The sequence below is a fragment of the Lytechinus variegatus genome, chromosome 12 (assembly GCF_018143015.1).
Source record: "Lytechinus variegatus isolate NC3 chromosome 12, Lvar_3.0, whole genome shotgun sequence".
NCBI lineage: Eukaryota > Metazoa > Echinodermata > Echinoidea > Temnopleuroida > Toxopneustidae > Lytechinus > Lytechinus variegatus.
This window is the reverse complement of record NC_054751.1, coordinates 8,946,831-8,967,365: the sequence shown is the minus strand read 5'-3', so window position 1 is coordinate 8,967,365 and position 20,535 is coordinate 8,946,831. Positions and strand designations below refer to the sequence as shown.

General features: G+C 37.6%; 1 protein-coding gene and 1 long non-coding RNA gene across 2 annotated transcripts; one reads left to right on the top strand and one right to left on the bottom strand.

The window, feature by feature from the left end:
• Nucleotides 1–320: 320 nt before the first annotated feature.
• LOC121425206 (RNA-binding region-containing protein 3-like) lies at nt 321–17,010 on the top strand. The gene is made up of 12 exons (XM_041621213.1): nt 321–516; nt 6,418–6,465; nt 6,825–6,931; nt 7,796–7,921; nt 8,818–8,998; nt 10,000–10,115; nt 11,336–11,592; nt 11,936–12,139; nt 14,149–14,243; nt 14,866–14,924; nt 15,590–15,722; nt 16,091–17,010. The coding sequence occupies exons 1-12, from the start codon at nt 376–378 to the stop codon at nt 16,184–16,186; spliced, it is 1,563 nt and encodes a 520-aa protein (XP_041477147.1). The 5' UTR covers nt 321–375; the 3' UTR covers nt 16,187–17,010.
• Nucleotides 16,609–18,616, bottom strand: LOC121425207. The gene is made up of 2 exons (XR_005971480.1): nt 17,140–18,616; nt 16,609–16,935 (listed from the first exon to the last, which is right to left on the bottom strand). It is a non-coding gene; the product is annotated as an uncharacterized LOC121425207 (long non-coding RNA).
• Between the last annotated feature and the right edge of the window lie 1,919 nt (nt 18,617–20,535).

Sequence of the window (20,535 nt, the reverse complement as noted above, 5' to 3'; positions counted from 1 at the left end):
CGAAGACATAATAAATAGTCGAGAGTACAATCAGTCTTAGCAACTCGTAGCCATGATGTTTATTGCTCTCCTGATATTCGTCGCGCCGCATCACATCTTGCGCGTAGTAACAATATATAGATCTTGGACATATCACAACAGTTACTTCCAGAATCAGTATTAGATTTTGAATCATATTCATACATTTTTGTCAATCAGCAATATCAAATTGAAAAAAAATCGAATGGGTTGTGTCGAACGAATATCTTTAGCCCTCCTGATGTAATTAGGCTCGTGGCACCTTTGCGGCCGCTGGTTTGTGACTTTTGCCTTTAACTTGAAGATACCATAAATAAAATTATCTTTCTCCCTGCCTCTGATACAACTTTGCTAATTATGGAAGGGAAACATGAAATGCAAAGCAATATCCTCATTATCAGACATCTGCCTAGCTCTCTAGACGCTTCCGAAAAAGAATCTCTTTTGAAGCATTTTGGTGCAGTCAGTGTGAAGTGTATGGCGTGTTATGGAAGAATGGTGAGTGTTCATTTTACTTTATACAAGTCCCACACGTACAATAATTTGTAATGTTTGCACGCACGCACTGACCGAGGCCTGATTGAATTCGACCTCGCATGCTCGAGTGCACTGTACTGTAGGCGTAGGGGCAAGCCGTTATATTATAACCTTGTTCATTGAATGAGTGGGGCAAGCCGGAGATACCGGCAGTACCAGTCCTCAAGTCAAGATGGTTCGTGTACGCTCCACTATTATGAGTGCACTACTGTACACTTCACCAGTTCACTTGAGCCTCGGCAACTGTAGCTGTCGTGACTGTATAAATATTAAATTTAATTTTAAAGCCCCACGTTATTATTAAATTCACCAGTCACAGATTCGAAAACATCGCTTCCAGACACGCCCACGGCTTGCTGCGATTTACAAAGTTCACATAATTAATTCAAGGCTCGACATTAGCGGTGGCCCGGGGCCACCAAAAATTCATCTCGGGCAACCATTATTGAAAAAATGTTAAGTTTTGGTGGCCCGAATCGGGCAACCAATAATTTTCAAAGTAGTGCAATTTTTCTCCCGATTTTGCATGCATTTATCAACCTTCTACAGTTAAAATTGCAAGCCAATTCGTCATGCGCCTTTTTTGTTAATCTACACACAAATACACACACACAAAGATTGCATAGTCATGACAGTATGTAGGCCTACCGCTAGCATACAGTAACTATTATTCAGCCGGCCGCGCCGGCTGTCTGGCTGAGCTTTGCATGCATGAAACCAATGCAGCTAGCTGTGCACGAGCAGACTATTCAGACCCAGGGAGCAGCGATACGAAATGTTACTGCTAAGAAATCTTCCCCAGAGCTTTGGAAATCTACGTCAAAGTCACATTTTACACCAATGAAATGCCCTTCTACAGTCCATATTACTGAAACCTGATTAATTGCAAGCATTAAAAGGAGGAATTATGACCTCTCTTTTGACTCAAAAAGATCGATTTCCAAATGCATTATTACACATAAAACACATAGGTGAGTACATCACAGTCCCATATGTGCATTTGTATGTATGTTGATATTTGGTTTATTTCGAAGCTGTGTATCTTTGAGCCAAAAATACATAGGCCGCTCTTTCTTTCTTGTTTACAAATGACTTCTTAAACCACTCTGAAGGAAGTAAATACTTTGGGAAGGCATTTCATTGATATGACATGTGATTTTTTTCCATCATTTTGTCAAATATAGGGAAGGAATTTTCTCACTGTTTTTTCCAGATAACTTTTGCCATTTTATTTTTTTCTTTCATTTTTTTTCAGTGATTAAACCATTTATACCCCTTCCCATTGAAAATGCCTGATTAAAGAACATGTTTCTACTGAATAATAATAATTTTCCCCATTTTTTGATAATTTTGTTTTATTTATTTTTCTTAAATCTTCTTTTGTTTTTTCTCAAATTTTTTCATGACCTGTTCTTTGTTTTTTCTTTCTTCATTATTTCTTTTGTTTTATTTCACTTACCTCTCTCTCTCTCTTAGGTGATCCCTCCACTGTTCTGGAGATTCTAAGATTCAAATAGAACAATTCCCAGTCAGGTAAATCACAGGTTCAGCAACAGGTTGGAACGGTAGCCATGCATTTTATGTAGAAAAAAGAGAGATTTAAGGAGCAGACAGTTATTGACTTCGGATGGGAGACCAGGTTGATGGGTTAATAAGGTAGCACAGGTGAATTGGTGTGGGTCATCAGCAGTATACACGTCTAGATAAAGTGGGAAGTCAGTGAGACACTCCTTTACTCTGAGTATGAAGTCTTGGCGGAGGTGGTCAAGAGCGGAGCAAGATCCAACAAAATGTTCAACTGTCTCATCATATGAGTCGCAAAGGGGGCAGGTACGAGTGGAGGACTTTCCCAATGTGTGGAGGCGACAGTGAGTGAGATATGTGGATGAGAGTAGCTGGGCTCTCACAATGAGTGCGAAACGGATTACAGGAGAATGTGAGGACTTCGGATAAAGGAGATTAACTGAGGGTGGTATGTGATCAATCCAGAACTTGAGAGTTGACTTCACACGGATGCCCTGGGCAACGAGATCATTGACGGCAGTGTAGATCTTGTACTTAATCAATTTCTTAAAGGTGGAGTAAGGAAGTGGTTTCAAGATAGTACTGTGAAGATCAGGGAGGTCATACTTTCTCAACGTATCCTGGATGACTTGGATAGTTGGAGTCCATGCTCCGAGAGCTGCCAGAAATGTCCGGTATTCAAAGCGGTTGTGGTCCAGATTGGAGAGTTGGCCGAAAAGGAGCAATCTATCGAGATCTATCTGGATGGAGAGAGGCAAGAGGTTGGTGAGAAGATATACAATCTCGTCCGCCGCTGTTATTGGGACTCCAAGAACCCTCTTAAATAGATGCAATTGGGCTTTGTCGAGTTTCTGTAGCATGGATTTAGTGAGTTTAATAATAGGAGCGCCATGCAACATCCTAGGAATGCAGAAAGTTCGCCAAAGGTGTGCAATCAGCAAGGGGGAGAGACCGCCAGTATATGCACCAGAGCCAGACAGGGAATAGAATGCACGAAGGCCAGTTCCGATGATGCCGTCAGTAGGATCAGACCGAGAACCGGATTTTGGAATTCCAAGGTGAGGATGACTGGTTTTTGCATCAACAGTACTTCCGTTGACTGTCCAGGAAGATTTTGTGGGATGCTTAGCATTGTTGAAGACAATCACTGCACTTTTGGAAGGATTGATTTTGTAATGCCAGAACTCCGCATAGCTGAATGTGGCATCAAGCATCAGCTGAAGCTCATCTGGGGAGTTGGCTATCAGTGCGACGTCATCAGCAAGAACAACAACGCCAGAGAACCGGCCATCTATTGAGCTGCCGAGGTTCTTGTCTCGCAGCTCCTTGATCAGTCCATCAACAAACGCTGTGTAGAGTAGGGGAGACAGAACCCCCCCTTGACGTACGCCTTGGGTGATGGGGATTGGGTTACTGGCTGCACCCTTCCAGAAGACCTTGCTTTCAATCCCATGGTACATAGATTCCAACATGTCCTGAATACTGGTGTCTAGATGAGAGGACTTTAGCTTCTCAAAGAGCCCCCTATGCCACACGGTATCGAAGGCCTTCTCAGCATCTAAGAGAGCAAGATATGTTGGGAGTTTTTGCACAGTGTTTAGTTCGATGATCAACTCAAGTGACATAGATGTGAGAGCACATGAAAATCCCTTTCTGAAGCCAAACTGGAGTTCATCGGGGTGTCACTGATGTAGAGCTGACGGATCATGTGTGGTTTAAGGCAGTGTTCTAGAAGTTTGCAAAGGACGGATGTGAGAGTAATGCCTCTGTAATTCCTTGGGTCATGTGGATCCTTCCCTTTGCCCTTGTGAAGAGGGAGAATAAGGCCTTGCTTAAAGATTTTTGGGCAGTAGGCCTGATGTAGGAAGGTGTTGAACAGGGCAAGAAGAAGACGGCGAGCTGTGTCACCCAGATGTTTCAGATGTTCAGGGGAGACATTGTCCTCCCCAGCAGCCTTGCCCAACTTCAGGTGCTTGATAGCCTCATCCAGGTCTTGTGATGTGAGTTGAATGCTATGCCCTATCTCAGGAGCAGAGGAGTCATCTTGGGGTAAGGAGACTACCGGCGAATGATCTTGAGCGGAGCTTATGTGGGAGGCATTCGAACCACCAGAGGAAAGGGCAGTGAAATAATGTTGCCAACCGAGAAGCATTTCATCACCCTTGTAAACGTGGTCACCATAGGAGAGATGGTCAACTTCACAGTGCAAAGAGTCCGAACTCCGGTTCATTTTGACAAGGCGATAAAATAGCTTGTTGTTTGACGCAGAGGCAGATTCAATTTCAGAGAGAAGCTTGTTCCTCAACTGCGCCCTGGATTGTCTAAGACGCTTTCTGAAGGACTTCTTTGCATTGATGTGGTCAACATTGGCTTGAACCTTGTTGGTGGTTTCAGTCAAAAGCCAGGTCTTCCGGGACTCCTTAGCCAGCTTATAGGCCTGGCTAACCTCAGCATTCCATTCTGCCTTCCCTTTCTTCTTCCCATTTGGGAAAGTGTGTGGTAGATTCGCAGAGTACGAGACCATGAAACCAGAAAGTGAAGACAGTAGATTCTCAGCCTCTGAGAGAGGGATATGATCTATGTTACTAATACTGCAGAAGAGATTCGAAGATATCTTCTCCAATGGGGTTGTGTACAGTTCTTCGATAGTAGCCTGGTCCACGTCCTGCCATTTAACTTTAAGACGTTGGATCGAAGAGGGAGTATAGGAGTGTGAAGTGCAACCATCAGAGTGGCTGACTCCATACGAGCGGAATGCAGTGATCAGAAGATGGTCAGAGGTATTGGTTGGATCATCTTTCACGGTTGAGACGTTGCTAAAAAGATGTTTATCTCTGGAAGGGGCAAGGATAGTATCAATGCACGACTTGTGTCTCCCATCGTCGGATTGAAATGTGTAGGTGTCTTGACTAAAATGACTAGAGGTGAGACAACAGAGGTTCTCTCGAGACAGGAATTCCTGGAGGATAGTCAGCGTCTTCTTGGTGTTAGGGTGAATTACATCCACGTTGATGTCTCCCACAATGATGACTGAAGTGTTCTTAGTACTCTCAAGAAGGTATGAGAGGTGAGAGAGGCAGGAGTGGTATTCATTTTGGTCTGCGTTGGACACTCCACATGGTAAGTAGCAACTCACAATGGTGAAGGTTTCTGCGGATTCCTTAACCTTGAGGTGAGCAGCAAGTAATCTAGGCGACGGGCACTTGATTTCCCAGCAGTCCATGACCAGAGATTTCCTGATAAAAATGGCTAGACCACCTTTCCCACGTTGGGTGCGGAGATCAATTACCGTATTCATTTTTACAAATTTTGTTTTCTTTTTTCAATATACTATTCTAAAAATTATTTTTGTTTATTTCCCCCTTTTACACATTGTTCTAATTCTGCAGCATGGATTTGGGGCCTGCATAATCTAGGTTTTACAATCAAAAAGGAAGAAAGGAAAAATTGTTTTGTAAATCTATCTGAGTTTGATACATGTATATGCACTATTTATTTACTTTACCATTATGAGTATGTGTCTATACGGAGATTAAAAATCTACACAACCTGGGAACAATACAATTATTTTATTCTCTTTCAATCATTTCATATTTACAATGATAGAACAATATATATATTACCACAAAATAAGCAAAGTAAAATAACAGCAACCACGATTTACATACACGATGTACAAAGAATAGTGGTACATGTTAGTGATTGCAGAATATTTCAGTTTGTTTTATTCATTTTTAATTAATGTTTTTCTTTATATTTTTTCGGGCCACCAAACCTTATTAGTGGGCCACCAAAAAATATTATTTGAAGGTTTTGGTGGCCCGAACGGGCCACCACCAAAAAAAGTTAATGTGGAGCCTTGATTAATTGCATTACCGTTACAGTGTTTTAAAGCAAGCATCAATAATTTTCCATTAATTAATTTTTTTGTTGCCTTGATTTGAATAAGTTATTAATTAAAAATGTAAACATGAGATACATAGGTAAAGTTAATAAAGCAGTATTCATCTTTTCAATTTTGTTGTCTATTTTATTAATCTCTTTGATATTATATATTTTGCCAATTCGCCTTCATTATTTGTTTCTTCTTTTTTTTTTACAGTACTGTATATTAATCTTTTTCTGTTGAGGCAACTCCTGTAGCTCGGCAAAGCAACTTTCTGCTGCATCTCAATATGTTTGTCTTTTAATTTGTTTGTCTCTTCAATCTTGTATCAATTTTTCCTTATTCATTTTCTCACTTTATTGTTATTAACTTTATTATTGTTATTATTAATTTTTGTTGAAAATTTGGACCAAGGTTTATGGTGATTTCATTTTCTTTTCTCTTCCCTCCAGAAACATACTGCTTTTGCTTCATTTGAGGATTACAATGCTGCTTCACAGGTAGAAATTATTTATTTGTACTTGTTTTTTCTTTAATACAAGACTCTGTATTGTACCCATTGTCAATTTTTATTCTCCTTCAAACACATTTCAGTAAAATAAGGATAAAATATGATACTATTACTTTATAATTCTATTGCTGTAATTTGTGATATGAAATATTTTTTGTCAGGTATTGTTGTTATTTGTTAATTTATTCAATCTTAAGGGAGATGGGAGAATATATTAGATACTTTAATTTGTTGTTAATATTTATGATACTTGAATTGATGGATGAAAAATCAATCTAATTTGTGTTATTATTTTCCTTTTTTTTTCACTGTGTGACTTGTGTTATTCCATTGTGTTGTTATGTGCAGGCTTTGGGTCGTCTTCATCAGTTGAATGTATTGGGCCATGCCTTGACAGTGGAATTTGCCAAAACTAGGAGGCAGGTTGCCATGGGAACACCAAGTATTTCAGATAAGTAAGTATTTTTAATTTTTTGTAATATCCCCCATTGGCAATGTCACCATGATGTGTGATGTCCTACATTAATAACTTCCCGATAACCTTTGTACATATCCATCTTAACTTGACCTATACCTTTGGCTGTGACTCCACTCATGACTCAACTAATCAGAGTTGAAGACAACAGGGAAGAATTCCAATTTATTAATGGATTCCTCATCCAAGTGATTTCTTTGTTACTGGATATGGTCATTTTAAAACTGGCTTGTTATATTTATGATGGCAAGGCTGAACAGGTTGCTTTTCCTGACAAACTGATCAGTTTTCATTTATTTCATCCATTTCATACTAAAACGGAATGAGTAAATTAGCCCCTTTAAGGCCTGATCACACCGCCCGAGCGTTGTTGGAGTGGTAGGGAGAGAGGGTCGAATTTCGCTCACAAAATTTGGGAAAAATTGAAAACAAAAAAGAAACAATCGAAATCGAAAATGGTGAACGGTAGCGAGTGGTGATGATTTTTTTCTCTCCGCTCCACGACCGCTCCAACAATGCTCGGGCGGTGTGACCAGGCCTTTAAATTGTGATTACCATTTTCATATGCACTGTTTAGTAATATTTCTCTGATTTTCAGTAGGTCATTAATAAATATAGTACCATTATTTGAAAGCAGGTAGAAAGAATATTTGAGATTTCATCATGTGGTGGACTAAGGACTAAACAAAGAATCAGTAAATGTGCATATTAGATTAGGTTGCTTGGGATATTTATTTGTCTATTAATGCATTGATTGATTTAAAAAAATATCGTCTAATTTGTGTAAATCTGATTTTTTACATAGAAATATGCTAAATTCACAATATTATGTTGTACAATACAGATACCAACCAACTGTCGCAAGTAATGAAGAGAAGGAGAAGAAGGATGGAAAGTCCAAACCTTTCAGAATTGAAGATATGCATCAAAAGAGTATGATGAAGGCAAATGGTCTGGCTCCAGATTTTGGGTATGTTGTCAAACATTCATTACTGTATATGAGACACATTGATATTGCAATTTGCAACCTTGCCTACAGTAATTATTCATATGTTAGTTTAATAAATTATTCATTATGTTTTTAATTTCTATTTATGGGTATATCTATCCCAATGAAGGAAAAACTCCTTATCAGAAAAGGCATGTGCTGTTATAAAGAGCTACTGCTCACATCATCTTTGACTGCAGATATTGTACAATAACTCTATCATTAACTTAAACATTAAAAGTTCACAAAAAAGTTTAAAAAACAATAATGGACGTTGATTGAATAATTTGATGAACTAGATACTTTTCAGTCAGTTCAAAATGACTGACCACATTTTCTGTTATCTAATAATTTTTTACGCAACAATCCTATAGGTAATTACAATAAATACATCAGAAGAAAACAAAATCCACAATAAATTTTTAAAGCCCATTTCCAATTTATTGATTTGTTTCATTTAATGGGCATTTATGAATGAAATAATCACTAAATTACCAATGCAATGGAAACCTAAAACTTGCTGTATTATGGGAAAATTCCCAAGATGTTAATTATAAAGACATGGTTCTATCAATCTCCAATTATTTCTGATAATTCAAAAGGAAATATGCAGCAATGAAAGAAAATTATTGATGTTACCAATATGAAGAATAAACACTGATCAAATAAGGCAACAAATAATTGATTGTGTTTCATCAACATTTTTACCTCTGACAAATTGTTAAATTGAAATTTTTAATTGGCTGAGAAGCACAGGTGTCTGACTTTGGAGACAATCTGATAAACTAGACTTTGATAAAACACTCATCAAATCCGTACATGAATGCTCCCCGTAATGGGTTTATCTCTAACCTATCACCTTCAAAATCTCTTTGCAGGCTTTCCCATCCTATAAACCCTAAACTGAAGTACCATTATCCACCACCTACCGTCAGTATTCTAAGTAACATTGTCAATGCTTTGGCTTCGGTTCCCAAGTTCTACGTCCAGACATTACATCTGATGAATAAGATGAATCTGCCAGCTCCATTTGGTCCTCTTACTCCAGCTCCTCCACTGGTAAATTATTCCATTTTAGCTCAAACAAAATGAAATTTTATGATATTAAATAATGATGGAAGGACTGATAACATATGCACATGAGCTTCTTCACTAATAAAATAAAGTGCAAATTCAGTCATGCTTAAATACCTATGCGCACATATTGAAATCAGTCTTATTGGGGAATGTGCAGTAGCATGTGTCATCTGAGCGAAATGAGACAAGTGCACTGTTCATATTTTCTTCAGTCACAATATCGAGTATATAGTTTGTAATCAGATAGAAGCCCACATTGTCTTTTCATCACTTGAAACATGAACAGAAATCCTTTGAGATATTAGATAATGAGATACCTTTTGTCCTTTTTATTACAATTTTTTTCATTTTGCTTGGTACCCTTACTAGGAGGTACCACAGATTCAGTTGATAGGTCCATGCTCTCACAGTCAAGTGATCAAGGTTAATATACAAATAATGCACGTAAGTGCGTGCATGCAGAGCCAAATAATGAACGATGTGCGAGCAGAGCCAATAGATATACCGCAAGACCAAGTGTGGTATATCCAATTAGCGAGTCGAGCACAAAGTTCATTATTTAGGTCCTCTATGCACAAGAATGCGTGCATTGTTTGTTTTATACAACCCCCCTCCCCAATTTATACTGAGTTGCCCCGAATGCTATATTTGATCTAATTTCTAGATAATTCCAGACCTCGCAATATCCTGCATATGGGATGCAATTCACTGAATATCATGTGATCCGATTTGGACCATTCAGATTACAGAACATTTTTTGAGTTGTATAAAAACTATCAATTCACTCTCCACCATATTGCCTATTAGTAAGACAATGACCCTCATTACCAAGTCCCTTGGAGAGGATGTTATATTTGTCATTTTAGTATTTTGCAACCATTCTTGCTTTCTTCACAATAGAGTTAAATAAAAACTACCACTGAACTCCATATTTATGATTGCTCAAAGGGTATCATGTTGCTATCACTTTATTTTTATTGTAGGAAGATGATCAGATAGTTGCCCCTCCAGAGCCTGTTGATAACACCCCCGCTGAAATGGAAGTATCAAGTTCCAGTGAAGGGTCAGAGTTTGAGAGCGATGAAGAGAGTAGAGAGTTGTACGTATTCTTAAAATTATATTTTAGATATCTACGCTTATAAATTACATGCATGAATGTTTCATGATGTCGTTGGCATGTTACTGGTGACCCTTTCTTGTGTGAGACCTGCCTTTTCAATACTTTGTACCTCTGTCAGCTTAAAGGTTAAGTCTACCCCAACAAAAACCTGATTTGAATAAAATGAGAAAAATTCAACAAGCATAACACTGAAAATTTCATCAAACTTGGATGTAAAATAAGAAAGTTATGACATTTTAAATTTTCGCTTCATTTCACAAAACGGTTATATGCACATCTCGGTCGGTATGCAAATGAGGGAACTGATTACATTACTCACTCAGTATTTCTTTTGTATTTTATTATATGAAATATTAAATATTTTGATTTTCTCATCACTGTCATGTGAAATGAAGTTTCATTCCTTATGAGTCATGTAAAAATATGAAATGTGAAATTTGGGGTATCCCAATTAACCAGGAAAGGGTCATGACTTGTGCTCAAAGTTGTGTCTAATTAAGAAGCAGCTTTATAAAATTGGCCCCTTGTACTATGAATGATGATTATTGTTTTTATTATACTTACCTAGAAACTTTACCTAGTACTTTTTAAAATATTTAGTCTCTATAATATAAGCATGTGGCAATAAGCCGGCAAAATGACCCTGAGTAATTTCTTATTTCACTTCTAGTATCACAGTGTACTTTCAGCATGACTTAACTTGTTGTCTACTGGACTCCACCACAAAAGCTATGGGAATTTGAAAATTTCAGTAGGCTGTAGGTTGATAAAAACATATATAATCCAACACAATTTGTATTGCAGAGTCGAGGGTAGATATTTGAGGAGAAACAGTCATATAACATTTCTTGGTAATAATAATAATGATAATAGGCATCTATCTAGAAACAGTCTATTCCAAGGCGAATTGTTATTATTATTATTACCCCGGCTTTAACTTGAGCTGCCTTTCAGCGCTCGTGCATTCAAGGAATTCATCGTACCGGGTACCCATTCACCCCACCTGGGTTGAGTGCAGCACAATGTGGATGAATTTCTTGCTGTAGGAAAACACGCCATGGCTAGGATTTGAACCCACAACCCTCTGTTTGAAAGGCAAGAGTCAGAACCACGAGACCCACGAAGTAATAATATTCATAAACCATCCTGAGCATGTACCATACTATTATTCAGACCCTCTCATATTGCTGTTCATGCAGAGCCAAGAAATTGAATCGCCAGCTTGGTCACACAGCCGTCAAACGACCTTCCAAGAAGAAGCCAGCAGCCCAACGAAAGCGACCTTGTCTCCAGGACATGATCACTACCGCTGCTGCAGCCAGGCCAACTGACCCGACCCCAGGGGTCAGTGTGGTCACCAGAACGGAGGTGTTTGACCCAACCCAGGCACCTAAGAAACCAGAGATTAGGCTCGCTGAAAGCATCACAAGTGCTGTGGAGAGACAGATCCAACAAGGTATGTCAGTGCCATGTCTTACTAAAAGGTTGCAATTTATCTCATTAAGAACAACTATGGATAGCAAATAACCCCAATATCTAGAATGGAAGTGTCTGTTCAAAGTGCTTTCTAAAGAAGATGAATATAAATGCATGCAGTATTGTGTTTACTACTAATTGCATGAGATGAGACTCCGGTGTCAAAGGTAATTTATGCCATTTTGCCTTTGTCAATAGTAGTTTAGTGTTATGTTGACTTTGTTACTTCCCTCCTTATTTCTTCACTATGATCATACATGAATGTATATTTTGAAGGTTGTAGGAAAATTAATGCTAAATCATCGTCCCATGCTTTACCACAGGACAAACAGGCATCATTGAGGACACGCCCATTCCAACTGATGCCACTAGTTCTCAAGAGATAGGAGGCTTTGGGACATTCCAACCCCCTCTGAAGGCATCAGATCCTGGAGAGGAAGAAGATGATGAAGAGGAAGAAGATGATGGACCAGAGTCAGCGGAGTTCATCACCAGAGAGCAACTCAAGAAAAAGCTTTCTAAAGACGGTAGGTTGAAGATTAATTCTTGTGAGATTGATCTGAAAATGAATTGGAACATAAAACAACAAAATGACCACCAGAGTTTTTGTCTCACCTGCGAAGCAAGTGAGACTATAGGCGCCGCTTTTCCGACGACGGCGGCGTCAACATCAAATCTTAACCTGAGGTTAAGTTTTTGAAATGACATCATAACTTAGAAAGTATATGGACCTAGTTCATGAAACTTGGCCATAAGGTTAATCAAGTATTACTGAACATCCTATTAGAGTTTCATGTCACATGACCAAGGTCAAAGGTCATTTAGGGTCAATGAACTTAGACCATGTTGGAGGAATCAACATCGAAATCTTAACCTGAGGTTAAGTTTTTGAAATGTCATCATAACTTAGAAAATATATAGACCTATTTCATGAAACTTGGACATAAGGTCAATCAAGTATCACTGAACATCCTGCATGAGTTTCACGTCACATGACCAAGGTCAAAGGTCATTTAGGGTCAATGAACTTTGGCCGAATTGGGGATATCTGTTGAATTCCCATCATAACTTTGAAAGTTTATGGATCTGATTCATGAAACTTGGACATAATAGTAATCAAGCATCACTGAATATTTTGTGCAAGTTTCAGGTCTCATGATTAAGGTCAAAGGTCATTTAGGGTCAATGAACTTTGGCCGAATCGGGGGTATCTGTTGAATTACCATCATAACTTTGAATGTTTATTAGTCTAGTTCATTAAACTTGGACATATGAGTAATCAAATATCACTGAACATCCTGTACGCATTTCAGGTCACATGACCAAGGTCAAAGGTCAATGAACTTTGGCCGAATTGGGTGTATCTGTTGAATTACCATCGTAACTTTGAAAATTTATGGATCTGATTCATGAAACTTGTACATAAGAGTAATCAAGTATCACTGAACATCCTGTGCGAGTTTCAGGTCACATGATCAAGGTCAAAGGTCATGTAAGGTCAATGAACTTTGGCTATGTTGGGGTTTTTTGTTGAATAACCATCATATCTCTGTAAGTTTATTGGTCTCGTTCATAAAAAGTGGACATAAGAGTAACCATGTATCACTGAACATCTTGTGTGAGTTAGAGTAGTATTCAAAGTCAGCACTGCTGCTATATTGAACCGCGTGATGCAGGTGAGACGGCCAGAGGCATTCCACTTGTTGCTTTTATCGTACAATTGATTTTTAAGATTGGTGACATTGATTAATTGATCATTTTTGTAAAAATTTGGATGCAGTTATTTTAAACAATATACTAATATTAAAAATATAAACAATATGCATAAATAATGTTCATTGACAATAGATAATGGAAAAAGGAAACCTTTGAAAAGGCCTGATATAGCTTTGCAAAATAAATATTGATCATATCGTGCAACCAAGTGTATTAATAAACCTTCTGATCGATTGCTAAGCTTGTGTTACGGGCCCCACTTCATTGTATTCATAGATAATGTGTCACATTGAATATAACCGATCTCTTAAAAATAAGTAAAATAATCGAAGCTCAGTATTCTGTGAATAGATGGACCCTTTATCATCACAACCAAGCCATCTGCCCATTGGTGCTTATCTGTTTGGGGGATTTTCAGCATACTTGAATTTTAGCTAGATTTCATTATTTCACGTTAGACTTTCTTCAAATTTGTTTGAACTTAAAATTGTAATACTTTTTCACAGAAGTATTGCTCGGTGGGGCAAATTCTTGCCTCCATTTCGTTTACCTGTTCATGAAACCAGATTGCTGCAATGACAGGAAACATAGTGTGCGATTACAATCATAGAGATTGACCGAGTCTGTGTACGATACACTGTTTTGGCCTGAAGATGGCGCTCTTTAACAAATTGGTGTATGCTACCTTTGGTTTATATGGCCCAAAGCTTTAATTAGGGCAAGGTCACCTGTGCAACCATCATGAAATCTGTTATATATATGTTAGCTGGGAGATTACATATTTAGAGTCTCATGTTCTCATCTGTGTATTCCTTTCTAGAAATGAAACATATATCTGTCTTCAAGAACTACTCGTCGGGCGAACCGACCACCAGACTGTACATCAAGAACCTAGCCAAGCAAATAGAAGAAAAGGTAAACATATTTTTATCATCTAGAAAATACATGTATATTTCAAATTTTCTTGTCCATAAGATATGTTGTTGAAACCAATTTCTTTTAGTAGGAATTACTTCATTTATTACATCGCCATTTTTTTCAAATTTCTTCCTGCAGAAATTACAACTATGTAGTTATGGCGTAGACTAATTAAGATTTTGTAGTATTTAAAAGTTTATCATATTGCTGTAAAGCGGAGATAAACAAAATTTAGCATTTTTGTTTACTTCATGGACAGTTTAAAACATTACTCGCATGCACTATTTAATGAAGGTTCTGTTTCCTTGCAATTATTGAACTGGATGAATTGCATTGATTTTTCAACAGTGCGAAAAAATCTCCATTTAGAGTAATACCCCTTTCATAAACCCAATTATCCGCATAATAGCAGCATCGGGACAAGATATGAATATCCATCAACATAATAAAAGTAACAATAGCACAGAATTTGTACAGTGCACTTCCCATTTTAATTAGATGCTCAAGGCACTTCAGAGCAAATTACATAAAGGGAGAAAAGAAAATTAAGATTGCTTTATTTATTGAAGTTATTTTTCTCATTTTGCAACATTTAGTTTTGTATGGTCTTTTTTCACAGGATTTGAAATTCATTTATGGAAGATACATTGACTGGACTTCACCATTAGACAAAGACATGTAAGTGACAGTAACAAGCTTCAGATTTCTACACAGCATGTTTGAGTAAATGTCAGAATCTTTTTAATTTAATAACAATCTTAAACTACCTGTTGACTAGAGTTGAGTAGGTAACAATTATTGATGGTCCTGTAGTATTTCAAAATGCCATATTCATGTGGAAGATTTCACAGTTATTTTTATTGCATGCAGTCCATTTGTTTGTTTTTCTGTCTTTTTCACAAAAATAAATTAGGAACTAGTCTCTTACAAAAAAAAAATATTTTTTCCAAAGCTCTCTGAAAATGTCTTTGTGTCATCCTTAAATGTATTTAAGTTTTTGTCATGGGGCTAGGATGTAAACCTGTGCTAGCAGGTATCTGCATATAGTGACCTCTAAAACAAATTCCAGTGGTGGCAAGTTATGTGGATAAGAACAGATAATAGCAGACACCTGTTTTCAGCAGCCACTTATCTACAATGGCCATATCTTGAGTTTCCCCTTGGGTGGTCACTAGAGAAAGGATTCATTGTATTAGTAATTTCATTTGTCTGTTTTATCCTACCATAACAGGGTACTGTAATATAAAATATACAGTTGATTGCAAAATTTAGCCTTATTGTAAGTTTGTGCTAATCCACGTACACACAAAATCAATTTTATCCAATTATGTTACACCACCTAGGTTCAACATCCAGCTGATGAAGCAAGGTCGTATGAAAGGTCAAGCGTTTGTTGGTCTGCCCAGTGAGCTTGCTGCACAACGGGCTCTGAGAGATACCAACGGTCTCCTGGTCAATGATAAACCTATCGTCGTTGTATCCTTTTCAACTTGGTCTGAAATAATGAGCTTGTGACATAATGGCTATTTTCAATCAGTCATCGTTACACATCCCACCGTTATATTGAGACAATGCAATATTTATGTTTTTGATAATATGATTAATAAAATATATAAATTTGATCTCAGTTGTACTCATTTAACTCCACCAAAGAAGACCGCCTTTAAAAAATGTTTTGGAATTACTTTCTTAATCAAATAATAGGCCTGTGATAGAGTTACGTGACCAAGACCTCCTTTTTTAATGCTTTTATTTTTCCCTTTCCTTCTTCCTTTTTTATTTTACTACTTGAAAAATTATAGAGGGGCAGTGTCATATTTTCCTTGACTGTTTGATTCTCTCAGAGTTTTGCACGATCAGCCAAACCTAAGGAGAAAGAAGACCCTAAACAGAAGAAGAAGGAAGCTGCCAAGAAACCCAGAGATGCAAGGCGGATATGAAAATGTTGCTACTTTGTCAATCAGACTCAAGGATATCACCAAGGTCTCAAGCAGTGAAGAAGAAGACATATTGGGAACATGCTGATAGAAAAATCAGTACAAACAGAGGAAGATCTAGACGATTCTGACCTCGGCGTGTTGTATAGGTGTCATAAATGATGGGGTTCCTAAGAACAATATCAGCACTTTCAATGGGTTATGCAATAAGCCAGGTGCGTTGCAATGCCGGTGCATAAGTCATCTTTAATATGCATACTTGAAAACCCATCAATAAGAAATTCCCATAGAAAAGTGGCACCCAAGTCAAATTGGTCTACAGATCATACAGAAGGATAGGTAAAGCTTTTAAGAAACTCATAAATCAGGAATTGGAAAAGGTTCTTGGTACATCTACAGAAATGTTACATTTTTTCAGGGAGTAGAAGAATATTGTAAGAATTTCAGAGATACATGACAGACCAGACTCAGTCTGTAACACCCTGAAGATAGCTTGCCTGGTAGAGATGAGCCACTCAGAGATGAAGAGTGAGAAACACTAGTACCAAAGAAGCAAACACTGATAACAAATGTCTTCGAAAATGAATCTTGGTACAGAGCTTTTGGTTACGCAGTTACAAAGGTAATTAATTGCCTGTGAGAAACCATGAAGAAGTTTGTAAATCCCATTTAGAGAACCTCCAAAGATCTTGAGTCTTTCAACCCCACAGCCAGACTGTGTACCCTCCACAAGACAGGATTTCTGTAGTGACCTGAGAAGAAGAAGATGGGTTGGTTAAGGCCTGGTCACACCGCCAGAGCGTTGTTTGAGCGGTAGGGAGAGAGGGTCGAATTCTGCTCACAAAATTGGGTAAAAAATCTAAAACAAAAATAAAAAACAACATTTGAAATCAAAAGCGGTGATGATTTTTTCTCTCCACTCCACGACCGCTCCAACAACGCTCGGGCGGTGTGACCAGGCCTTTAGACATGAGGAGCAATATATGAAGCCTCAAAGAGCAAACAAGGGCCCTGTTACATAAAACACAATGATTGATGATGAGGCTGATATTTATGATTGATTGTAGAGCTGATTTTACAATTGATCATACATAGTAATCAATGCAGTCAGTCACAGAAATCATGTGCAGAAATCAATCCCACAATCAATTGCTAAGCTTTATATCCGTAAGTCTAATGCTTTGGGCCCTGGATTGTTTGTAGAAGTGGAAACCTTGGGGCAGAGTTATAATGAGGAGAGACCTAATCCTATTTCCACAAACCACTATAGAAGTTGGTCATTATATTAACCTACTATAAAAATAGTGAATGTTTATGAGTGCAATGGACAGAATACTTATTGAGGTGAAAGATGAAATGATCCATTCAATGAGGTGTAGTCGAGTTGAATAAATCAGTCTTTTCATCTATCAAGTATTCTGTTCATTGCATGAATGAAAAAAAATTATTTGTTTTATATGACACCTAAATATAGGTCATTGTCATTTGGCATAAGTACATTCAACGCAAACGTGGTCTGTTGATTGTCGCATACATACAAACACATTCACTGTACACACAAGTTTTTTAATGTGTATACTGCTGGTGGTCTCGACGTGCGTGTGCAATGGACAAATCATATGGATCCAAAATTGCACAGATAAATGATGTCATTGTAAAATGGCCTGAATGATCAACATCAAACCATCAATCAAATGACATGGATCTATATAGGTGTCATATAAATTTAGATATCCAATAGGGAATATGAAACCTCTGGTGGGTGTTTCATAGAGCTGTTCATCAGTTACAAATGACTATACACACGACTGGAGAGAGATCCTTTCATGTGCTATCTTTCTTTCTTGTGTAGTTGATTTATGACCTAAGAATATGTTCCAGTCATGCGTAATTTTACGAACAGATTTAAGAAATGCCCACGTTGAAGAGACAGCTCTCAGAGTTTCATTTAATACTATTCTTGGTGAATGAAATTAGGTATTTACACATTCATGAAATTGTCATTATTTTTAGTGAAAATAAAAACAAACAAACTCAATAGGTGTTTCAGATCCTGTTTTTAAATTTAAGATTGGCTACATAATTTTATTGCAGGTTTCATTTTTAACAATAAAATAGTTAAATCTCACATCTTTTGGAGGAATGACTTGGAAGGTAAATTGCCACTTGGTCTAGATCCACTTGGTCTACTATCCATTTGGTCTCATCCTATATGGTCTTATCCTAGTTCATCTATAAATAGTTGATCTACTCACTATTTGGTCTAATTGCATTTTAGCCCACTTACCATTCTTCTAATTCCCATTTCATCTAACCAACTGGTCGAAAACCACTTGGTCTATATGATGAGATGAATTGTTCATTAAAGGGGTGGTCCAGGCTGAAAATATTTATAGCTTAATACACAGAGTAGAACTCACTAAGCAAAACGCTGAAAATTTCATCAAAATCGGATGACAAATAATTAAGTTATTTAATTTTAAAGTTTAGCAATATTTTGTGAATACAGTCGTCATGAATATTCATTAGACGAGCTGATGATGTCACATCTCCACTTTCCGTTTTCTTATGTTATTACATAAAATCATAAATGTCTCCCTTATAATGAAATAAGTTGCAGCAATAAATATCTAATGCACTAAATAAGTTGTCAATCCAATTTTTCTAGTTCATGGAAGAAAAAATTTGAATAAACCTAATTTCATATAATAAAATACAAAAGAAAAAGTGAAGACGTGACATCATCAGCCCACCTAATGAATATTCATGACAACCGTTTTTACAAAATATTACTAAACTTTAAAATTCGATAACTGCTATTTGTTGTCCGATTTTGACGAAATTTTCGGCATTTTGCTAAGTGAATTCTCTATTTATTAAGCTATAAATACTTTCAGCCTGGACCACCCCTTTAACCAAATATCCATTCAGTGGCGGACCGTGACCCCGAGGAGACAAAGCATTGGGGGGGGGCACGGCATTGTTCACGAACAAGGCAGTGCCCCCCCAATGCTTTGTCTACTCCGGGTCACGGTCCGCTACTGTATCCATTATATATATTATCAATATTAAAATGTAGATGAAGCAATAATTAGACCAAAATGAGATCAATAGGCTGAGGGGGTGTTGAAATAAAATGTTTGGAATTAGTTGAAAACTTCTGCTGCAACTTTACAATTGATAGATCAACTATAGCAGATCAACTTATACTACTTGTTTCAAGAAGAACAGCAATCAAATGCCGCTGAAATTAATAATTAATTGCAAAACGTATGCTTGATTTTGGGACCCTAAATAGACTTGCAATTGACCTCAAATTTCCATGAATGGATATAAGAACCAAGTATAGTGTCGACCAAATTGTCATTAGACCACATTTATCATAGACCAAATGGGTATAGCCCATGTAAGATAGGACTGAATAAACGGCTTGCAGGGGGTCTTGGTCTAGTGGTTATGACTCTCAATCTGAGGGATGTGGGTTCAATTCTCAGCCATGGCATGTTTTCCCTCAGCAAGAAATTTACCCACATTGTGCTGCACTTGACCCAGGTGAAGTGAATGGATACCTGGTCAGAAGAAATTCTTTTAATGCCAAAGTGTCTGTATGCGGCATGGCTACATGTATAGCCAGGATAATAATAACATTGTAAAATGATGTGTAGTGTTATATTCCCGTGCAGTGAAAAGAAAATGAGGGAGAGGATGAGACGAGGGAATGAGAAAGAATAGATGGATAACTGAGAAGAGTCGATCAGAGTTATCTTCTGCATACGATTGATGTATGGAGCCTAAAATATAGAAGAGGAAAAAAAAGAAGGGGATGAAGGGAAGAAGATGATGAGGAAGGAAGAAGAGGAGGATGTAGAGGTGGAAGAAGAGAGGATGACGAGGTTGAGGAAGAGGGAGAACAGGAGGAGAGGATGAAGAAGAAGAGGAGGGGAGAATGAGGAAGAAGGAAGACGAAGAAGAGGAGAGGAGGATGAAGTGGAAGAGAAAGATGACGAGGAGGAGGAAGAGAAGGAGCTCCACAGAAGCACTGACTGGCATACAGTTGGGAGGCTTGGGGAAGCTCCCCCCCCCCCCTCAAAGAAAAAAAGAATGAAATTAATGAGTAAAAATGAATTGACCAAGAAAGCAAAGGATTAAAAAAAGGAAGGATGGTAGAACCAAGAGAGTGATATTTGTTGAATATTGGGTCTAAATCTATTACAAACTTCGATTTTAATTATAAAATGCACAATTTTTACTCACATCAATCCCTTTTTTGTGACTTTTTGAAATGTTCCCCCCTCCAAAAAAAAAAATGTTGGACTCCCTATAGGCCTGTATGTCATCTTTGAGAGACCCTG